At 35.8% G+C, this 19018-nt stretch overlaps 1 protein-coding gene across 1 annotated transcript in view; it reads left to right on the top strand.

Annotated features, from left to right (window-relative positions):
* Positions 1 to 17789, top strand: part of PSMA8 (proteasome 20S subunit alpha 8) — a 32190-nt gene extending 14401 nt beyond the window's left edge. The window contains exons 3-7 of the mRNA XM_019741177.2: positions 3967 to 4091; positions 6440 to 6562; positions 14680 to 14799; positions 14919 to 14981; positions 17697 to 17789. Coding sequence (XP_019596736.1) covers positions 3967 to 4091; positions 6440 to 6562; positions 14680 to 14799; positions 14919 to 14981; positions 17697 to 17789 — 524 coding nt within the window. The remainder of the gene's footprint in view (positions 1 to 3966; positions 4092 to 6439; positions 6563 to 14679; positions 14800 to 14918; positions 14982 to 17696) is intronic.
* Positions 17790 to 19018: the final 1229 nt, after the last annotated feature.

The raw sequence follows: 19018 nt of genomic DNA, 5'->3' as shown, positions 1-19018 counted from the left end.
TGTATATAGAAATGTGCACTTGAAACCTATATAATTTTACTAATATCACCCCAATAAATTTAATAAAGACAAAAAAGAACAAGGGGACACTACTACTGATTTTACAGAAATAAAAAGGATTATGAGAGTACTATGAACAATCATACACCAACAAATGAGATAACCTAGAAGAAGTGGACAAATTCCTTGAAATATACAAATTACTTGAAGTTACTCAAGAAAAAAATAGAAAATATCAACAGATGTGTAATAAAAGTGAATCAATAATCAAAAACCTCTCAATAGGGAAAATGTCCAGACCAGATGTTTTCACTGGTGAATTCTACCAAACATTTAAAGAAGAATTAATACCAATCCTTCTCAAATGCTTCCAAAAAATTAAAGAGGAAGGAACACTTCCAAACTTATTCTATGAAGTCAGTATTACTTTGATACCAAAACTAGACAAAGACACTACAAGAAAAGAACTACAGTCCAATATCCCTTATAAATATTGAAGTAAAAATCTTAACAAAATACTAGGAAACCAAATTCAGCAGTATTAAAGGGATTATACACTATGACTAAGGAATTTTATTCCTGGAGTGCAAGGATAGTTCAAAATATTAAAATCAATCACTGTAATATACCACATTACCAGAATGAAAGGAAAAGCTACATGATCATTTCAACTGATGTAGAAAAAGAATTTGACAAAATTCTACACCCTCTTCTGATAAAAACATTCAACAGAGTAGGAGTAGAAGAAAACGACCTTGAGATGATAAAGGTCATATGTGAAAAACCACAGTAAACATCATAGTCAATGATGAAAACCTAAAAGCTTTTCTTCTAAGATCAAGAATAAGTCAAGAATGTCCAGTTTGAATACATTCAAAGTGAAATACAGTCACAATAGGACAGTTACTATATAAGCTACCTAGAGTAATCAGATTCATAGAGGCAGAAAAAATGGTTCAAGAGGTGTGTTGGGGGTGGAGGAAATGGGAAGTTATTGTTTCATGTATTCAAAGTTTCAGTTTGGGAAAATAAAGAAGTCCTAGAGATGGATGATGATGATTGTCCAGCCATATAAATGTACTTAATTCCACTGCCTTGAACACTTAAAAATGGTTAAAATGGTAAATTTTATGTTACATATATTTTACTACAATAAAATTTTTTTAAAGGAGTCATCTTAATATAAATGATGGAATGCTGTAACTTCTGATACATATACCTATCAGACTTTAATGTAAAAATAATTTAAAAATGTATATAACTTTTTAGCAGAGTAAGATATTTACTAATATTCTCCTTACATATTAATTGATTTTGAAATTGGAAAATACCTAAATGTCTATTATTGGGGAATTGGTATAATAAATCATGTTATATCCATGCAGTTGCTTAAAAGCACAGGCTCTGGAATCATACCAACTGGGTTCTAAGACAGACTCCATTATCCACTATACCTGTGACTGGGCAATTCCTTGCCTCAGTGTAGTCATCTGTAACATGGGGTTAATGATAGTATCTACCTTATTGATTTGCTACAAGGATTGAGTTAATAAAGAGGAAGCCTCTAGAACAATGTCTGGGATACGTATTTAACAAATATTACTGTTACCACTAACTACTCTTACTACTACATCATCATCACTATTATTTAGTGACAGTTAAAAAAGGAGGTGGTAGGATCTGTATGTATTGACATACATATTAAAAATAGGTCACAAAAGAATATGTATGGTAACAGTTCTGTTTATATATTGTGGAATTATATGATATTTCTTATTCCCTCTGATGGAATATTTTACAATGAGTACATATCAGAAAGAAATACAGTTCTGTTTTGAAAAAACTCATATTCTTTTGTTGATGTTGTTATATTGTGCTTTTAACATTTGGAAAACAGCCCTTAGGAAAAATACAAAGAATTAAAAAAATATATATTTCATGTAGCATGTGGAATTCTGTTTAATAGCAGAAATTTTACATTATGATAGCATTTTCAAGGTAGAGTTGTGGTACAGTTATAAAAGCACTAGACTGAGGACTCATTTCTGTAATTGCTTATTTATAAACAGTGAAATTGAAATTTTCAATGCTCTTTAAATAGAATTTGTTCTCTTTTTCCTACTCATTTAGTTTTGATTAGTATAATTGCTACTTATGTTAAAAATAGAGACATACACAGACTTATGCTACTCATGTAATTTGGCAAATTTATCACTAATTTTCTTGTTTGAATCAGTTCTTCTACTACTTTCTAAGTATGATACTTTTATATTTTGCAGTTTTGAATTATATTTACATTCTAAAGGGGAAATACTTAGAAATCTCCTTTCTGATATTTTCTAATTGAGTGAAACTTTTAATTCGCAGAATAGTCTAAATCAGTCTCCTCCCATTTTTTCTCTCAGATAACATTTGCAAAGAAGAGAATCAGTTTCTCTTCCTTTAACTATCTGATTGTATTTCGCACCCTACCCATGAATGTTAAGGTGATTCTTAACAGTGGCATATTCTAACGGGTTCTTCGTTGTTGACTACTATTAACCATCTTCAAGGACTGGCAATTCTTCCAGGTTTGTAGAAACATGATTTTAAAAGACGTGGAAGGGGAGTAAGAGTTTGTGACTGCAAAAGACTGATTGTTATATGAGAAACAGCTGTTTGAGAGACTTTGTGAATGAATATTTTGGGCAATGTGGTATTTAGAGAATGAGGAAAGAAACAAAATGACAATGGGAAGATCAAATGCCAATGAAGTCTTTAATAGAAATGTTTACAATCATTGCATCTGTTTATGTTTTTAGTTGTTTTCTTTTTTTTTTTTTTAATAGAAACACATTTATTTCCATATAGGGCCGGCCTGGTGGCTCAGGTGGTTGGAGTGCCATGCTCCTAATGCCGAGGTTGCTGGTTCGATTCCCACATGGGCCAGTGAGCTGTGCTCTCTACAGCTAAGATTGTGAACAACAGCTGTCCCTGGAGCTGGGCTGCCCTGAACAGCCGGAGGTTGGCGTGAACTGCCTCAGGCTGCTGCTGAGTGCTGCCTTGGGCTACTGTGTGTCGCTGTGAGCGGCCAGTGGCCAGTGTGAGTGGTTGGTAGCCAGTGTGAATGGCCGACAGCCAGCATGAGCTTCCATGGGTGCTGTGTGCTGCCATGGGCTACCGTGTGCTGCCATGAGTGGCCGGTGGCCTGCATGGGCTACCGTGTGCAGCCGTGAGTGGCCGGCAGCCATCATGAGCGGCCGGCAGCCGGTGAAAGCTGCCGATGACTGGCGACCGACTGCCTCAGCCAGGGGGAGCACAAGGCTCATAATACTAGCATGGGCCTGGGAGCTGTGTCCTACACAACTAGACTGAGAAACAACAGCTTGAACCAGAGTTGGGGTGGAGGAGGTGGAAGAAGGGGGAAAAAATAAAAAAGAAGTGTTCAGGATTAATTACATGATGTTTTGGTATGACAAAAGTAAGATGCAGTGTTTTCTGTTTCTTTTTTAACATTCTTAATTTTCAAACTCATAACCTAGACAAAAAGCTGAGAAGTGATGTTATAGTTACACTCAATGAAATTTGAATTCAATAGATATGTGTTAGATAATTAAGTGATATTCATTGTTTTTGTAAGAAATCCAGTTTAGGTAATAAGTATATTGGTTTTTTAATCAGGATAGACCATCAACCTTTGAACAGTCTGCCATTAATATCTTCCCCAAAAAAAGTTTAAAAAATAATGACTACAGAGATTGTACCAGCCCAGCTACTGTGACTTAAACCATTTTACTCTTTGGGAAATAATTTACTTAACATTAATGCTTAACCATCATTCTTTAAGGCTTTTTTTTTTTTAAAGGAAATACGAATGCATCAAATTAAATCCTGAAGAAATTTGTAAGAAAGATTCTATGGTAGCTAAAGCCCTTTCGACAAGGGAAAAAGTCATTCTTTTTTGTAATGTATCAACTACTTTTATAGGACTGACTGCTGATGCTAGAGTAGTGATAAACAGAGCCCGTGTGGAGTGCCAGAGTTATAAGCTTACAGTTGAGGACCCAGTCACTGTAGAATATATAACTCGCTTCATAGCAACCTTAAAGCAGGTAAGCCAACATTCCAACAGATTTCTTCCAGTTTTCTCCTTTATCATTATAGGTCCAATCATGGAAATACTACAGTCACTTCAATCACTTAGTCTACTAAGTCTACTAAATTCCTTGTGATATTCTCTTTATTGTGGAAGTCTGGAACCCAACCTGCAATATCTCTGAGTTATGCATGTCATACTGTTTCTAGTTGCTATCTGGTAATTATTTAGGTTGTTTCCAGTTTCTTGTGTTCTCTCTCACTTGCTGGCTTTCAATTTGCTACTTTGATAACATTGTCTTAGTCCCAGGTCTTATTTTTCTTTTTTGAAATACATTGTTAAATTGATTTTCAGCATGGGATTGCTAGATTAGATATTATAATTGGTTTCAAGACTCTTGTTATATGTAACTAAATTACTTTCTAAAAAGATTGAACCAATTTTTATTGTGCAACCAACAATGCATAAATGTACCCTTGAAGGATCAGCAGCAGTGGGTTTTTCATTTTTCTTTTATTTAGCACATAGGTATAACATAGTGCTGTGTACTATTTTATAATTAGTAGTGAAGTCGATTTTTTTCCACGTTGGTTTGTTATTTTCATTTCTCCTAGCATAAACTATTTTTCCTTTTGACAGGTACTCTAGTTAAGAATGTGCCCCCAGGAGCCAGAATTTGGGGGTTTGAATCTTGGCTTTGCTACTTCCTAGTTAGTGTTTTGAGCAAACTATTTAGCCTGTTTCACCTCAAATTTTCTTGTTTATGAAATGAGCATTACAGTAATACCAATTTTGTTGAGTTGGATTAAATGATAATAGTACATTTGAAATATTTAGAACACTTTCTGGCATGGATTTTTACCATTTGTCCATGTAGAGATTTTTTAATAGACCATATATTCTAGATAATAAAGTTTTAAATTATATACTTATTAAAAATTGCCCTATTTAAAAATTTTACTTAATGTTGCAGGGACGTCCAATATTTTTATATTGTTTTACTTCATTTGCTTTGATTTTCCTAGAGGTTATAAAGGTATACATCAAAAAGAACGGTGTAATGCATTGTGTACACAAGGTTCCCAATTGTGGTTTTTAGTTTTTCTTCTGGAAATATATAGGTTATGCATAGCACATTTATAGAAATATACATTTTAAATCTATAATAGTGAAGTTGCCACTGGGCAGGATACTGGTTCTGGGATGAAAGAGATATGCTTTAGGAACACCTTTGGTATTTCTAAATTATTTTATCCCTGTGTATGTATTACCTTTTCATTGAAAAAAATGGTTGATTAAGCAAATCAAGTAAAATGGTTGCTCTTCTAATGTATACTTACAAAGCATCTACTTCATACTTTGGTGCAATATAGGAACATTAAGATACACAGGGAAATTAAGACATAAATCCTATTTTTTAAGAGTTTACTTATGTTTGTATAGCCCAGTTATTGGCATTCATAATTTGAAGTGGCTTATAAAAATACATATACAATAAAATGTAACAATAAAAAATAGGATACATAGACAAGCCCAGGAAGAAAACTAGTATAAAGCTATTTCAAGCCATAAAGTTACATACAGTTCCTGAAGCTGCCTACAAATGTGGTCTTGAGGTTTCTATCAGGATTGCCTCTTTGCACAACTTCTAGGAGTACCAGTCTCAGAATTAGTTGAATTCCACTCCCTGGAGCACAAATTCAGGAAGTTCCTGGCACTGAAATAAAATGAGATACAATTTGGTTTTCAGTGCTCTGTTGTCTCTGAGGAAAAATCTTGCTTTTTCTTCAAGAGAAACAAGGGTTTCCTTGTTTTAGACCTGACAGACCGTCTTAGTTGGGTTTTATGTAGAGATAACTTAGTATATAGTGAACAGGATATACTTGATAATAATAGTATCAAGTAAGAATACTTGATAGTAATAGTAACAATTGTAGTGTCTCCCAAAGTAAACCAAGGAGTGCTTCCAAAGCACAGTTCTCTGAAGTCTGCTTTCCTGGGAACCAAAATTGTGTGACATTATACAGTTCTCTGCTGTATTCAAGAAGTTGCAATTTAGTTATGTTACCAAAATGTACATAAAGCAACAAGAAAACAGTTTTAAGACCATATATATAAGCAAATTTATTATTTTATTTTATAGACTGTGTACATTAATTCCTTAAAAATTTCATCATGGATTTGAGGTTAGTCCAGAAAGTCAGGAAGAGGATCTTAAACCTATACAGTGTAAGAATCAATAAAGAAGATTATTTTGGCAAGAATACTTTATTTAGTATTAGAATTTGTTGCTTGATAAGGAATAGTGTTATCCTTTCTATGGCCTTATACAGAAAGTAGTTATGAAAACATTTTATTTTTCAGAAATACACTCAAAGCAATGGACGAAGACCTTTTGGTATTTCTGCCTTAATTGTAGGTTTTGATGATGATGGTATCCCAAGGTTATATCAGACTGATCCCTCTGGTACTTATCATGCTTGGAAGGTGAGCCATGAATTTTTTAATATAGTAAGAGAAGACGAATAAATATATTTACTATAAATGCTTTTATTGTTTTCAAAGACATGACAAAAAATTATGTTACATTGTAATATTTATCGTGGTAGAAACTTTATGTAACCATTTAGCTGGTCAGCAGTTATGGTTTTTGATGGATAGAGAAACACTGGTTTATTGATCACAGGTCTTTTCCTTACAATTGGAAAGATAGGACAAACCTAAGTGTATATAAATGACCAAGTAAGAGAAATATCCATTTTTTATTCATTGTTCATTCTTCCAAATTAGTACTGCATCATATAGGTGCTTTTGAGTAGAAGTATGTAGAAGTCTTTCTGCTTTTGATAAAGAATTAAATGAGCTTTTAAATCCCATACTGAAATCTTTAATACATCCTCTATTCTAGGAGAGTCAGAGCACACCAAACTATGAATTTATTCTTAAGTGTCAGTACATTGTAATTATCTCCACATAATTCCTGGGAGATAGTGAGTTTTTTGGATAAGTCATCATTCTTGTTTCAGTACCCAACTACTAACTTGGTTTAACAGTGAACTCAAATCTAATACAAAAGTCTAGGACCTAGGGAAGCTAGGGGCAGTTTCCAGAAGTGAATTTTTGTATATTCTCATATACTTGAATAAGAGTAAGACTACATCACAGAATCTAACATAAATGATTTTGGCTTTATTAGAAGTTTAAATACTTAGGCTTTAAAATAATTTTATGAAGAGTTTATTTTACTATTATTGAAAGCCAAACTAATTGGGAAATACTTCCTTGATCTTTATGAAGTAAAGGATTTGATTTGAGCTGACCATACTCATAAGATACTATTTTATGAACCAATTAATCAAGCCAGTAAAACAGTGGATTATATTCTTATCACAGAGATCTGAATACTTGTGTTAGCTACACATCTTCTGTTAAACTACCTGGACAATCTTAATTGGTAATCACAAGCTATGAATTTACTTGCTGCAAATACCAGACTTTTTTCTGCCAACTAGAAATCTTTTATATGTTCTAGATTTCTTGTGCCTCCAAATCTATGCCCTAAACAAAAAAAAATTTATTACACTCTTCCTCTAAATATTTTGAAGTCTGCCATCTTCTGATTGCATTAATCATTACATTATTACCCTTCATTTCCATTTTACAACATAAAATTTCCAAGTTTACATAAATTTCCATTTTAATTTGGTTTCTCTGTAGGGTCACACAGAGAAGTGTTTTTTTATTTCAAAGTCAATTGATTATGAAAATTATGAAGTTTTTAAATTGTTGGGGATTTCATTTAACATCTAGGTCTGAAACTATGCTCTCTGCTGTGGTGTCATAAGGCCATGTGGTGGAGGTGGGGCACGCACACATACACTCCATTATCATTATCTTATTAATTTTACATATTGCACTCCTTTGTAAAATTTCAGTTGAAGGAAATATTGTAAAGCTTTTAAAAAATTACCTATAACAAAACATTTAGAAATTTTTTTATTTTACGTATGTGGTGAGACTCAGGAGCTATATGATTATTTATTTATTTATTTATTTATTTATTTATTTATTTATGTTCATACCTCTAGTTGGTAGCAAAACTGGAATTTGAACTCAGGGTCTTCTGCCTATTTGTCCAGTGTTCTTTCCACTACATCATGCTACCTCCCTTAGGTCAAATGGTTCTCTATACGTGTTATATAAATTCTGATATCCAGTCTTGAAAGGTAAAATAAAATCTTCCAGTTTTATTTCTGTTTTGGGGAGACTGTAGCACTTTAACTGTGAAATAGTTTTTTTGTTGTTTGTTTTTTTTTGGTGTGTTCTGTTTTTTTCTCTGACCTACTATGTCAAGTTGCCTGATAAAATGGCATAATGGGCTATTGAGGACACAGCTGTGGTACCATGTGGTGACAGTACTTTGCAGTGCTAGGTTATAGTCTTACAAGATGCAGATAGAGGACTTGTGAAATGGAAAGTAGAAATAGGAAGGTGAAAATATAAGCTGCAGCCACGTGACCTGTTGTAGAAATGATAATAGAATAGCTGATACTAGCACTCTGGTTTGTTGGTGTTCTTTAGCTGGCACATGATACAAACATTTTTTTTTTTCTTTAAGATCTGGGCCATTAGTGATCCTGCTTTAATGGATTAATAGTGTCTTCCATTAACTTTTTCTTTTCATATGGGAATACTAAGAGAGAGCTCCAGAAAATCCCTTGAGTTCTAGACATCTCCCTGATCCCATTGTATAATAGTAACTTTATTTCCCTTGCTAATCAGAATAAATTATACTACCCTACTGGTTCAAGGGTATGAAGACTTGCAAATGACCAACTGGCACCCTCAGCTTCTAGTTCAGTGAAATTATTGTTATATCCCCTGTTAGAACATTGCCTTTTCTCCCTCCTCTCCACCACCTCGGGAACTATGACCTTTAAACTAATAAACTAGTTGTGACAAGCAAAAATTTTATTAGTGGGCCATTAAGGGTATTAATGAGACAGCATTCCTTGAATCCTAGATTTTAGACTATGGGAGAAATTAGTTACTGCTTCCTGTTTCAGGGCACACACAGGATCTTGTAGAACAGAAACCTAGCCCCATAAGATGTCACCCAGCTGGTGCTATTCCTGAGTCTTCAGTAGGCTGGTCCATATTACCGTCAGGCTGGCTACTTCAGGGTAATAGAGAACGTGATAAGACCAGTGAATCCTGTGGGCATAAGCCTTCTCGTATTTCCTCACTATCAGTTCCATAGTCACCAGAAATGTTTTGTAGGATGCCATGATGGTGAAAAAAAAAGCATTCAGCATGTCCACAGATAGTGCGCTGACAGAAACATTTGGTATATGGAAGGGAAATTCAAATCCAGAGTAAGATTCTCTTTCAGTGAAGGCATACTGCCCCTTCCATGACAGAAGAGTCCAACAAACTTTGTCAGCCTGGTAGGATGCCTTGTAGTTTGGCAGTGTCTGGATCAATTGTGATAAGGGTTACCTTTTTGAAATATTTTTTTTCTTCTTTACACATTTTCACATTGCAGAAAATATTTTTTACTTTGAGTAACAGGTTCTAGGGTTTGGCACATTACAATAACTAAAAATTATCCTGCTACAAACACCTAGAATGCTAGAATGATCATTAAGATTTTTTGTAATGCATAGCTGAACTCATAAGAAACACAGAAAATCCTAAGTGGCCAGAAATGAAGAAGGAATTGAGTACCAGAGCGGTAAGCTTGTGAGTTGATGATATCTTTGCAGAAAGGTATATTATAGTGCAGGATTCCCAAAGATAATTCATGTCACCATCATAAGTTATGAAATAAAATATATAAACAGTCCATCATTTAACAAATATTCAGTCTATGAATAATTGAATTCCTACTACACAGCAAGTACTCTTCTAGGTTCTGGGGATATAGAGGTGAACTCAACAGGCTACATACAGGTGGTGTGAAGTCAGGGGTGGAGTACAAGGTTAGGAGGATAAAGAGTGACTGGTAAATAAGGTGGTCAGGGAAAGCACCTTTGAAAAGGTGACATTTGAACAGAGGCCTGAAGAAAATGAAGAAGCCAGCCAAGTAGTAACTTCTCTGGTATTCCAAACAGAGGAAATAATAAGGGCAATATCCCAAGGCAGCAGTATGTCCCGTACTTACGAAATATCAAGGAGGCTATTAGAGCTAGATCTCTGTGCAGGAGCATATGACTGTGCAACAGCAAATCAAGAAAGATAATGGTAAGGGGTGAAGTAACAGGCAGGAGGGGGATAGATCTTGTAGGGTCTGAAGGCTGTCGATAGGACTTGGGTTATTATATAGAATGATGTAGAAAGTCTTTTGAGGTTTTTGCATATTAGTGTTATATCTGATTTATATTTTTAAAGTATCTCTCTGGCTGCTGTTTTGAGAATAGATTGTAGGATAGGGCAGGGTAGAAGCAGGCAAACAAGTTAGGAGGCTGTGGCTAGTAATAATTCAGGCAAGACTTGATTTAGATCAGGGGCATTGGACCAGTGAAAGGTGGGGAAGGATCCAGCATAGTGTGTAAAGGAGAACCCAGAGAGCATTGTCCCAGATCCCAAATGAGAATAATATTCTAAGAAGAGTTGATTAGCTGAATCAGTGCCAGTGATGGGTCAAGTAAGAAGAGGACTATGAAACAATTGGATCTGACAAAATGCACGTCATTAGTGACTTTGACAAGCGGCTTGGATAGAGTGATGGTAATGAGAGCCTGATTGAAGTAGCTTTAAAAGAGATTTGGGAGAACAAGAAACATCAAGGCACACTAAGACCATCAGTAAAAGATAGCTGGGGAAAAGGATAGTCACATGGTCCCACATATTACTTAGTAATTACAAAAGAAAAAAGGTACCTTTTCAGTGGAGAGATCTGGTGGATCCCACCATAACCAACAAACTCAGCCATTATGTGCCTCATGTGATGTAATGGGAAAGAAACAACATCACCTTTGTAGTATTCTTGCCATTGGATTTAACCTTAATCTGATCAAAAGGGAATTATCAGATAAATCCCGACAGTGGAACATTCTACACTTTAAAAATGTTCATTGAAAGACAAAATAAAGGGAGACTTTTCTAGTTTAAAGGAGACTAAAAAGACAAATGTAATCCATGGTCTTTCATTAGATCCTGGATTGGGGAAAAACAGTCACAAGGACATTTTAGGAACAACCAGAGATATTTAAAAGTGTATAATTGATAACAGTATTGTATCAGTCTTAAATTTATTGGGTGTGGTAATTACAATGTTAAATAAAAGAACTTCTTTGTTTTAGGGGATAGATGGTGAAGTATTTAGGGATGAAATGTTATGTTATCTTCAACTTCAGCATTAAAAAAAGCATGCGTGTGTGTAGATAAGTAAATGGAGAGAGGTGTAACTAATATCTCAAAATGTTAACAATTCATGTATCTAGGTAAAAACATATGTAGTTAGTTGTTCATTGTACTCTCAACTTTTATATGTTTGAAAATGTTCAAAATAGAAAATTGAGGAAAAGAACAGTAAGGAAGGATGTGAAGCTAGTTCCTTTAAGAAGTTTAGCAGGGTGGACAGGAGGCTCAGTTGGGTAGAGCGGGAGCTCTGGGCAACGGGGCTGCCGGTTCGATTCAGACATGGGCCAGTGAGCTGCGCCCTCCACAACTAGAATGAAGTCAATGAGCTGCCGCTCAGCTCCCGGGTTGCCAGATGGCTCAGTTGGTTGGAGCACGTCCTCTCAACCACAAGGTTGCCAGTTCCACTCCTGCAAGGGATGGTGGGCTGTGCCTCCTGCAACTAACAACAGCAACTGGACCTAGAGCTGAGCTGCAAGCTCCACAACTAAGATTGAAAGGACAACGTGACTTGGATGGAGCTGTTGAGTCCTGGGAAAAACACACCACTGTTCTCCAATAAAAAGTCCTGGAAATACACACTGTTCTCCAATAAAGTCCTGTTCCTGTTCCCCAATAAAGTCCTGTTCCCCTTCCCCAATAAAATCTTAAAAGAAAAAATAAAGTTTAGCTATAAAGGGAAGCGCAAAAATGAAACAGTAGCTAGAGGAGAATATGGGTTCAAGGTAGGTTTTTGTTTTTGTTTTTAAGATTGGCAATACTGTATAAGATTCGTTCATTCAACAATGGTATTCAGCTCTAAATATGTACTAGGCACTATTCTATGTAGAGAATAGCAGTGGCTAAAACACAGTCTACTCTCAGAGAACTTACATTCTAGAGGTGATAGGAAGACAAGTAAATACGTAATATGTTAGACTGTGATACTAACACGTGCCACTCAAGGTGTGGGTCAGGAACCAGCAGCATGAAGCACACGTGAGAGCTTTCTAGAAATGCCAGGTCCTACCAGGCCTTCTGAATCAGAATCTCTATTTTAACAAGATCCCCACATATTTTTTACATACATTAAAATTTCAGAAGTTCTACTCTAGAGAAAAAGTCAGATAAGGGTGATGAGGAGGGGGAGTGGGAGGAGGTGCGATTTTATGGAGGGTAGTCAGGGAAGAGGAGTACTTGAGCAGAAACCTGAAAGAACAGGCTGTATACTACCTGTAGCCATGCAGCCGGGGAAGTTTGTTTGCCTTTTTCTTCATTTGATGAAAAAACTCTAAAGAACACACAAAAGAATGGGGACTGGAACAGAAGAAGCCCTTCTTGCTTATAGAATCAAAGAAGATAATGAATTAATAATTAGTATACTTAAATCTAAGTGCCAAGAAAATGATGCACAGACCTACAGTATTCATGTAAACGGCTTTCCTCTTCACGTTAATGTTCTTTTTTCCTGGAATGTGAAGCTCTTTTTAATTATAGTTGATACACAATATTATATTAGTTTCAGGTCTATAATATAGTGATTTGACATTTGTATGCCTTATGAAGTGATCACCATGAAAAGTCTGGTAACCATCTGTCACTATACCAAGTTACTGCAGTATTATTGACTATTCATTCCTATGCTGTACATTGCATCCCATGACTTACTTGTTTTAACTATATGTTTGAACTTCTTAATCCACTTCACTTTTTTTGTCCAATCTACTCACGGCCCAGCCCTCTGGCAACTATCAGTTTGTTCTCTGTATCTATGAGTCTGTTTGTTTTGTTTGTTCATTGTTTAGTTTAGACTCCACATATATGTGAAATGACACAGTATTTCTGTGAAATTATACATATTTCTGACTTATTTCATTATATATAAGTGAAATTATACAGTATTTCTGACTTATTTCAGTTAGCATAATACCCTCTTGGTCCATCCATGTTGTCACAAATGGTAAGATTTCATTCTTTTCATGGCTGAGTAATATTCCATTGTATGTACATCTTCTTTATCCATTCATCTATCAGTGGAAACCTAGGTTGCTTCCATATCATGGCTATTGTAAATAGTGCTGCAATGAATGTAAGGGTGTATATATCTTTTTGAATTAGTTTTTTTGTTTTCTTAGGCTAAATGCCCAGAACTGGAGTTGCTGAATTGTGTAGTAATTCTGTTTTAATTTTTTGAGGAACCTCTGTACTATTTTCCATAGTGGCTGCACCAATTTACAATCCCATCAGCAGTGCACAAGGGTTCCCTTTTCCCCACATCCTCGCCAACACTAGTTTCTTGTCTTTTTGATGATAGTCATTCTGACAGGTATGAGGTGATATCATTGTGGTTTTTACCTGCATTTCCCTGATAATTAGGAAGTTGAGCACCTTTTCATGAGTCTGTTCGCTATCTGCATGCCTTCTTTGGATAAATGTTATAGGAGTCCTCTTCCCAGTGCACGTACCCCAAGATTGGGGCTCGGACCCGTCGCTCTTCAAAGGGGGACCTCCGAGCTTGTGATAGCCCTCCCACTTGTGGGTCACCACATGGGTTTGGGGGGTAGGGATGGTCCTGACTAGATTGAGTCTCTGCCCCTCCTACCCATCTCAATATGTATTTTTTTTATATATATCCTTAGTTGTAGAAAACCTGTTCTCTAGTATTCAGGTCATTCTCAGAGGTAGCTGTTCTGTACGTAATTGTAGTTTTGGTGTCAGTGAGAGGAGGTGAGCTCAGAATCGTCTTTTTCCATCATCTTGAACCGGAAGCCAGGAGCCTTGCTCGTAAATGCCAATTTAGCTGTCTGTGAAATGTTGTTTCTTGTGGTTAGTGCACAGTCCCCACAACAAACGTGTCTGCATCACCATGGCATGCACATTGTTGTTTCTTATTTTTCTCTTTTCTTCCTTCCTTTTTCACCATGTTGCAAATTATACCTCCTTTCATCTCCATGTCTTTTGTAGTCTCAACTTTTCAGTATCTTCTAACTGTCAAGTACTTTGGAGCCATTCAAGCAAAATAAAGCACTGGCAAGGATAAAGCATTGGTATATTTGAAAACAAGTCATGCCATTACTACAGATTATTCTTATAGTAACCAAATGAGCTGCTGAAATTTTGGCTAAGTTTTCAAACCTACCATTTTCATTTAGTATTTATACTAAGAAATACTGGAGTAAACTATAAACCTTTAAACTTCACTTAAGTAACCACAAATTCCTTCATAGTCAGGTGATATTAATAGTTATCTTCTATTTTTCAAGGCAAATGCAATTGGCCGAAGTGCTAAAACTGTCCGAGAATTTCTGGAAAAGAATTACACAGAAGATGCTATAGCAAATGACAATGAAGCTATCAAATTAGCAATAAGAGCTTTGCTAGAAGTAAGTGATCTAATAAAGCATATTCAGAAACGCATTGTGGTTCCCCCCCCCCATTCAATTGCTTATTTAAAACACAGAATTTACTGAAATAATTTTAATACTGTATTTTTTCTAATTAGATCGTCCAGTCTGGTGGAAAAAACATTGAACTTGCTATAATAAGAAGAAACCAACCTTTGAAGGCAAGTAATTAACCAAATAAGAAAAAAAAATATCTGTAGTTTAAAATATTTTGACAAAAGTTACAATGTTGACAACTGTGAGTCTTTATTTTAAGCCTTAAACATCCTTAACATCCATTGACAATATGACAACTTCTGTTTTGTTTCTGTAGCCTAATATTAATTAATTTGTATGTGCTTATTGCAAGCAGTTACCTGTTCCTAGCCCTTTGTGAAGACCTAGAGTTGCTGAGATGTATATATAGACCTACCCCATTTAGTATATGTTCTTGCAAGTAGGAATCCCTGCTCAGTCAGTTCAGTATAGTAGCGTATTCCCTATGGAGATTCATTCCTTGCACCATATGGAGAGCAGTTACTCTTCCTGTATTTTTAGATCTTCTGAAATCAAGATATGCTTCCAGCTAATGTCACCCAGCTGCCATTTATATAACTGTTGGCTCTCCCAGCTCCTAACATAATGTTATCCTTCATTATGTCAAAAAAACCTCCACCCATTCTTGATTGCCTACTGCTTTTTATCTATTTTTTCCACTTTTCACTTAAAAGTGCTTCGAGCCTCTGTTAAGATTTAAATTTTGGGTGACTGGATGGCTCAGTTGGTTAGAGCGCGAGCTCTCAACAACAATGTTGCCGGTTCAATTCCCACAAGGGATGGTGGGCTGTGCCCCCTGCAACTAAGATTCAAAACGGCAACTGGACTTGGAGCTGAGCTGTGCCTTCTACAACTAGATTGACGGACAATGACTTGGAGCTGATGGGCCCTGGAGAAACACACTGTTCCCCAATAAAATTTATAAAAATAAAAGACTTAAATTTTAATATCCAGTATGATAAACTTTCCATATTCTTTGCAGCAATTCTAATGTTATTATTTCTATATCTTTTATCAGACACTATGGATTAAAACTGCTGGACCACAAAGTAAATTGTTCAGAACACTGTGATAAACTGTTCCAAATATTATGAAAGAGGACTCTGGCTAAAGAGTATTTGAAATGTGGTTCACTGTTGTTTATTAGGTAGAACTTTACAGTGTAGTTTGCCAACTGGCTCTCTTTAGCTGAAAATGGATAAAAGCTCATAAAGCATGGGAAACTATATGAAAAGTGTGCAAAGAAGGATTATTTTACATGTACCTTTTCTTTGGTTTGAAGGAAAGTATTTCAAAGGGAAGTAGTGTTGAAATCAGTGCTGTGTGGAGCAGTGGGAATTTTGTTTTGGAGGAGGGTTTGTTGTTGCTGTCCTTGTTCTTTTGGTACCACATTCCCACAGTTTATTAGTTAACCGATAGATGGGGACATGATAGATAGGACAGCAGCAAATTTTTAATAAATAAGAGAAATGGAGGCAAGGCAATATGGTCTTCCCCTACATGACCCCACATAAATAAATAGGATGCTGAGCACAGAGTATGGAGATTGGAACTGGGCTGAGTTGTCACCACTGCTGCCAAGGGCCCAGGGACAGATGTGCCAACACAAGGACACAGACCACCACTGAGGCCACAGTCAGCTCTCCAGCCCCATCACATGCATATATACACACCCAGATAGACATACACACAGACACACACACCCAGTTATATATCTGTTTTTACTTATGAGTGTTGGGTGGTACGTGTCCTAGCAGCAAAGTTATACTATCCTTTCGTATGCTATTTCAGGATAGGCTGTGTGGCAAATTAGAGCACATGCTTTAGAGCTGGATAGATCTCGATTAAATTCTACAGATCCGTGTGTTTAACAGTATGATCTTGAGCAATTGCTCCCATCTTTGATTTAAATAAAGTAACTCTTTTGACTTTGTACTTAGTGAGGAAGTTGTAAATAAAGCAGTGCAAATTATCTTTTCCCTAACTTTTGGCTAGTCTATGAGTTGATAAAATATATCCTATCAGAGAATCACACAGTGAGGTGGAAGTAGGGAGAGTGTATTTGCTCATTAACTGAATAAGCCTTGCATTTAAATGTTTTCAGAGTTATATGCTTATATAGTATATGTAATGCAATGTCACATTTTGCACTGCTTTCATTTTTAGCACAATGATAGTGGAAATGTCAGAGTTCTGTGTTTGTTCATAATTGTTACAAGTATGTTGCTTTTGAACTTTTGAAACATTTAATTATATATTTGAACTTATAAAATATAAAGTTATAAATAGAAATTTGTAAGATAGAATAGGGTACTTTCGTACTGTAAATACATATATTTTTAAAGATTTTATTGGGGAAGGGGAACAGGACTTTATTGGGGAACAGTGTGTACTTCCAGGACTTTTTTCCAAGTCAAGTTGTTGTCCTTTCAATCTTAGTTGTGGAGGGCGCAGCTCAGCTCTAGGTCCAATTGCTGTTGCTAGTTGCAGGGGGCACAGCCCATCATCCCTTGCAGGAGTCAAACCGGCAACCTTGTGGTTGAGGGGATGCGCCCAACCAACTGAGCCATCCAGGAGCTCAGCGGCAGCTCAGCTCAAGGTGCCGTGTTCAATCTTAGTTGCAGGGGGCGCTGCCCACCATCCCTTGCGGGACTCAAGGAATTGAACTGGCAACCTTGTGGTTAAGAGCACACTGGCCCATGTGGGAATCGAACCGGCAGCCTTCGGAGTTAGGAGCATGGAGCTCTAACAGCCTGAGCCACCGGGCCGGCCTCATACTGTATATATTTAGAAATTATTGGTATAGTTACAACTTGTTTTTAAAATTTTCTTCTTTTCAGATGTTTAGTGCCAAAGAAATTGAGTTACAAGTAACTGCAATAGAAAAGGAAAAGGAAGAAGCAGAGAAGAAAAAATCAAAGAAGACTGCCTGATTCTTAGTATGAACGCTGGGATCTTTTAATATTTTGTTGTACTCCTTGAAATTACTTAGTGAAGTTTTAAAGGAAATAAGTTGATTTGTGGCATTACATTTTTCAGTTATGTATTGTTTTGAGGGTGCTCGATTTGTGGCTGTCCTCGGTCTATTACTTGGACAAACCGTACATTAATACGAAGATTTTTTTTTTTTTAAGATACCAGTAATTGTTGAAAGCAGTCATAAAGCCACATAAGCTTGAGACTATACTCTATAACTTTTCTTCATATATGAAAATTTAAGAAAAAAACTTAAAAAAAAAATTTGGTGATATTTGAGGATTGACATATCAGGTAGAGAGATACCCATTTGAAACTAAAAAATATAACATTGAGTTGCATTTCTAAATTAATGATAAAAACATCCTTGTGGTGCTTGCCAACATTTTGTCAGTCTTCATTTTAAAATGTTTTATCATATTTATTTTACCTTTTTCACTTTATAAGTTGCAGTATATCATTTTGTGTATAGAACAGCTTATTAAAGGCCTTATCCAAATAGGCAAAGTGTGGTAAGAGCTTATAAAGGTATCTGAATAGGCTGCTGTATGAAAATAAGGAGAGAAATTAATACATGTAATTCTTAGTTTTGATTTTTATCTTAAGTATGCACAGTGTGTTAAATTTGTACATGTTCCATCAAATACCTTGAGTGCTTATTACAATGTGCTTCGCATTGTGCTAGGGTATTGAGAGGCACAAAAGGAATATAAAAATGATCCCTTCCCACAGAAGGTTTAATCTAAATGGCCCACAAAAAGAATGCACTTAATCCTTGTAATGAAATTGTATTTTTGAAAGCAAAGGATATTAATCGGCATAAAAACAAAAGTCCATATATATTATTATTTTAGAGCTTTGTTCTTTTTTTTTAATGTTCTTTTTGAAAACAAGAAGGAGAGAGAGGTTGGATTTTTGCAGAGGAATGAAAAGCTCAAAGGAGATGGTAAAGAAAAGAATCAGTTTAGAAAAGAAACAGCCATCATAAGATCTAAGCCATTGGTGGTTGTAGTGCTCTGAAGCAAGGACAAAGGAAAAACAACTTCAGATTTTAAGAGATATGAAGACCTTACAAGGCCACCTTACTCTGGTGTTCATCGTGGTCCAAATTCCTGTGGCTTCCCAGTGTTGCACTTACTTCACTTCCTCTGACATAAAGACTATAGAGCATTTTCGAGGGTGGAAT

The sequence above is a fragment of the Rhinolophus sinicus genome, linkage group LG09, assembly GCF_036562045.2.
Source record: "Rhinolophus sinicus isolate RSC01 linkage group LG09, ASM3656204v1, whole genome shotgun sequence".
NCBI lineage: Eukaryota > Metazoa > Chordata > Mammalia > Chiroptera > Rhinolophidae > Rhinolophus > Rhinolophus sinicus.
Note: the sequence above shows the minus strand (reverse complement) of the source record. Positions and strands in the feature narration are given on the sequence as shown.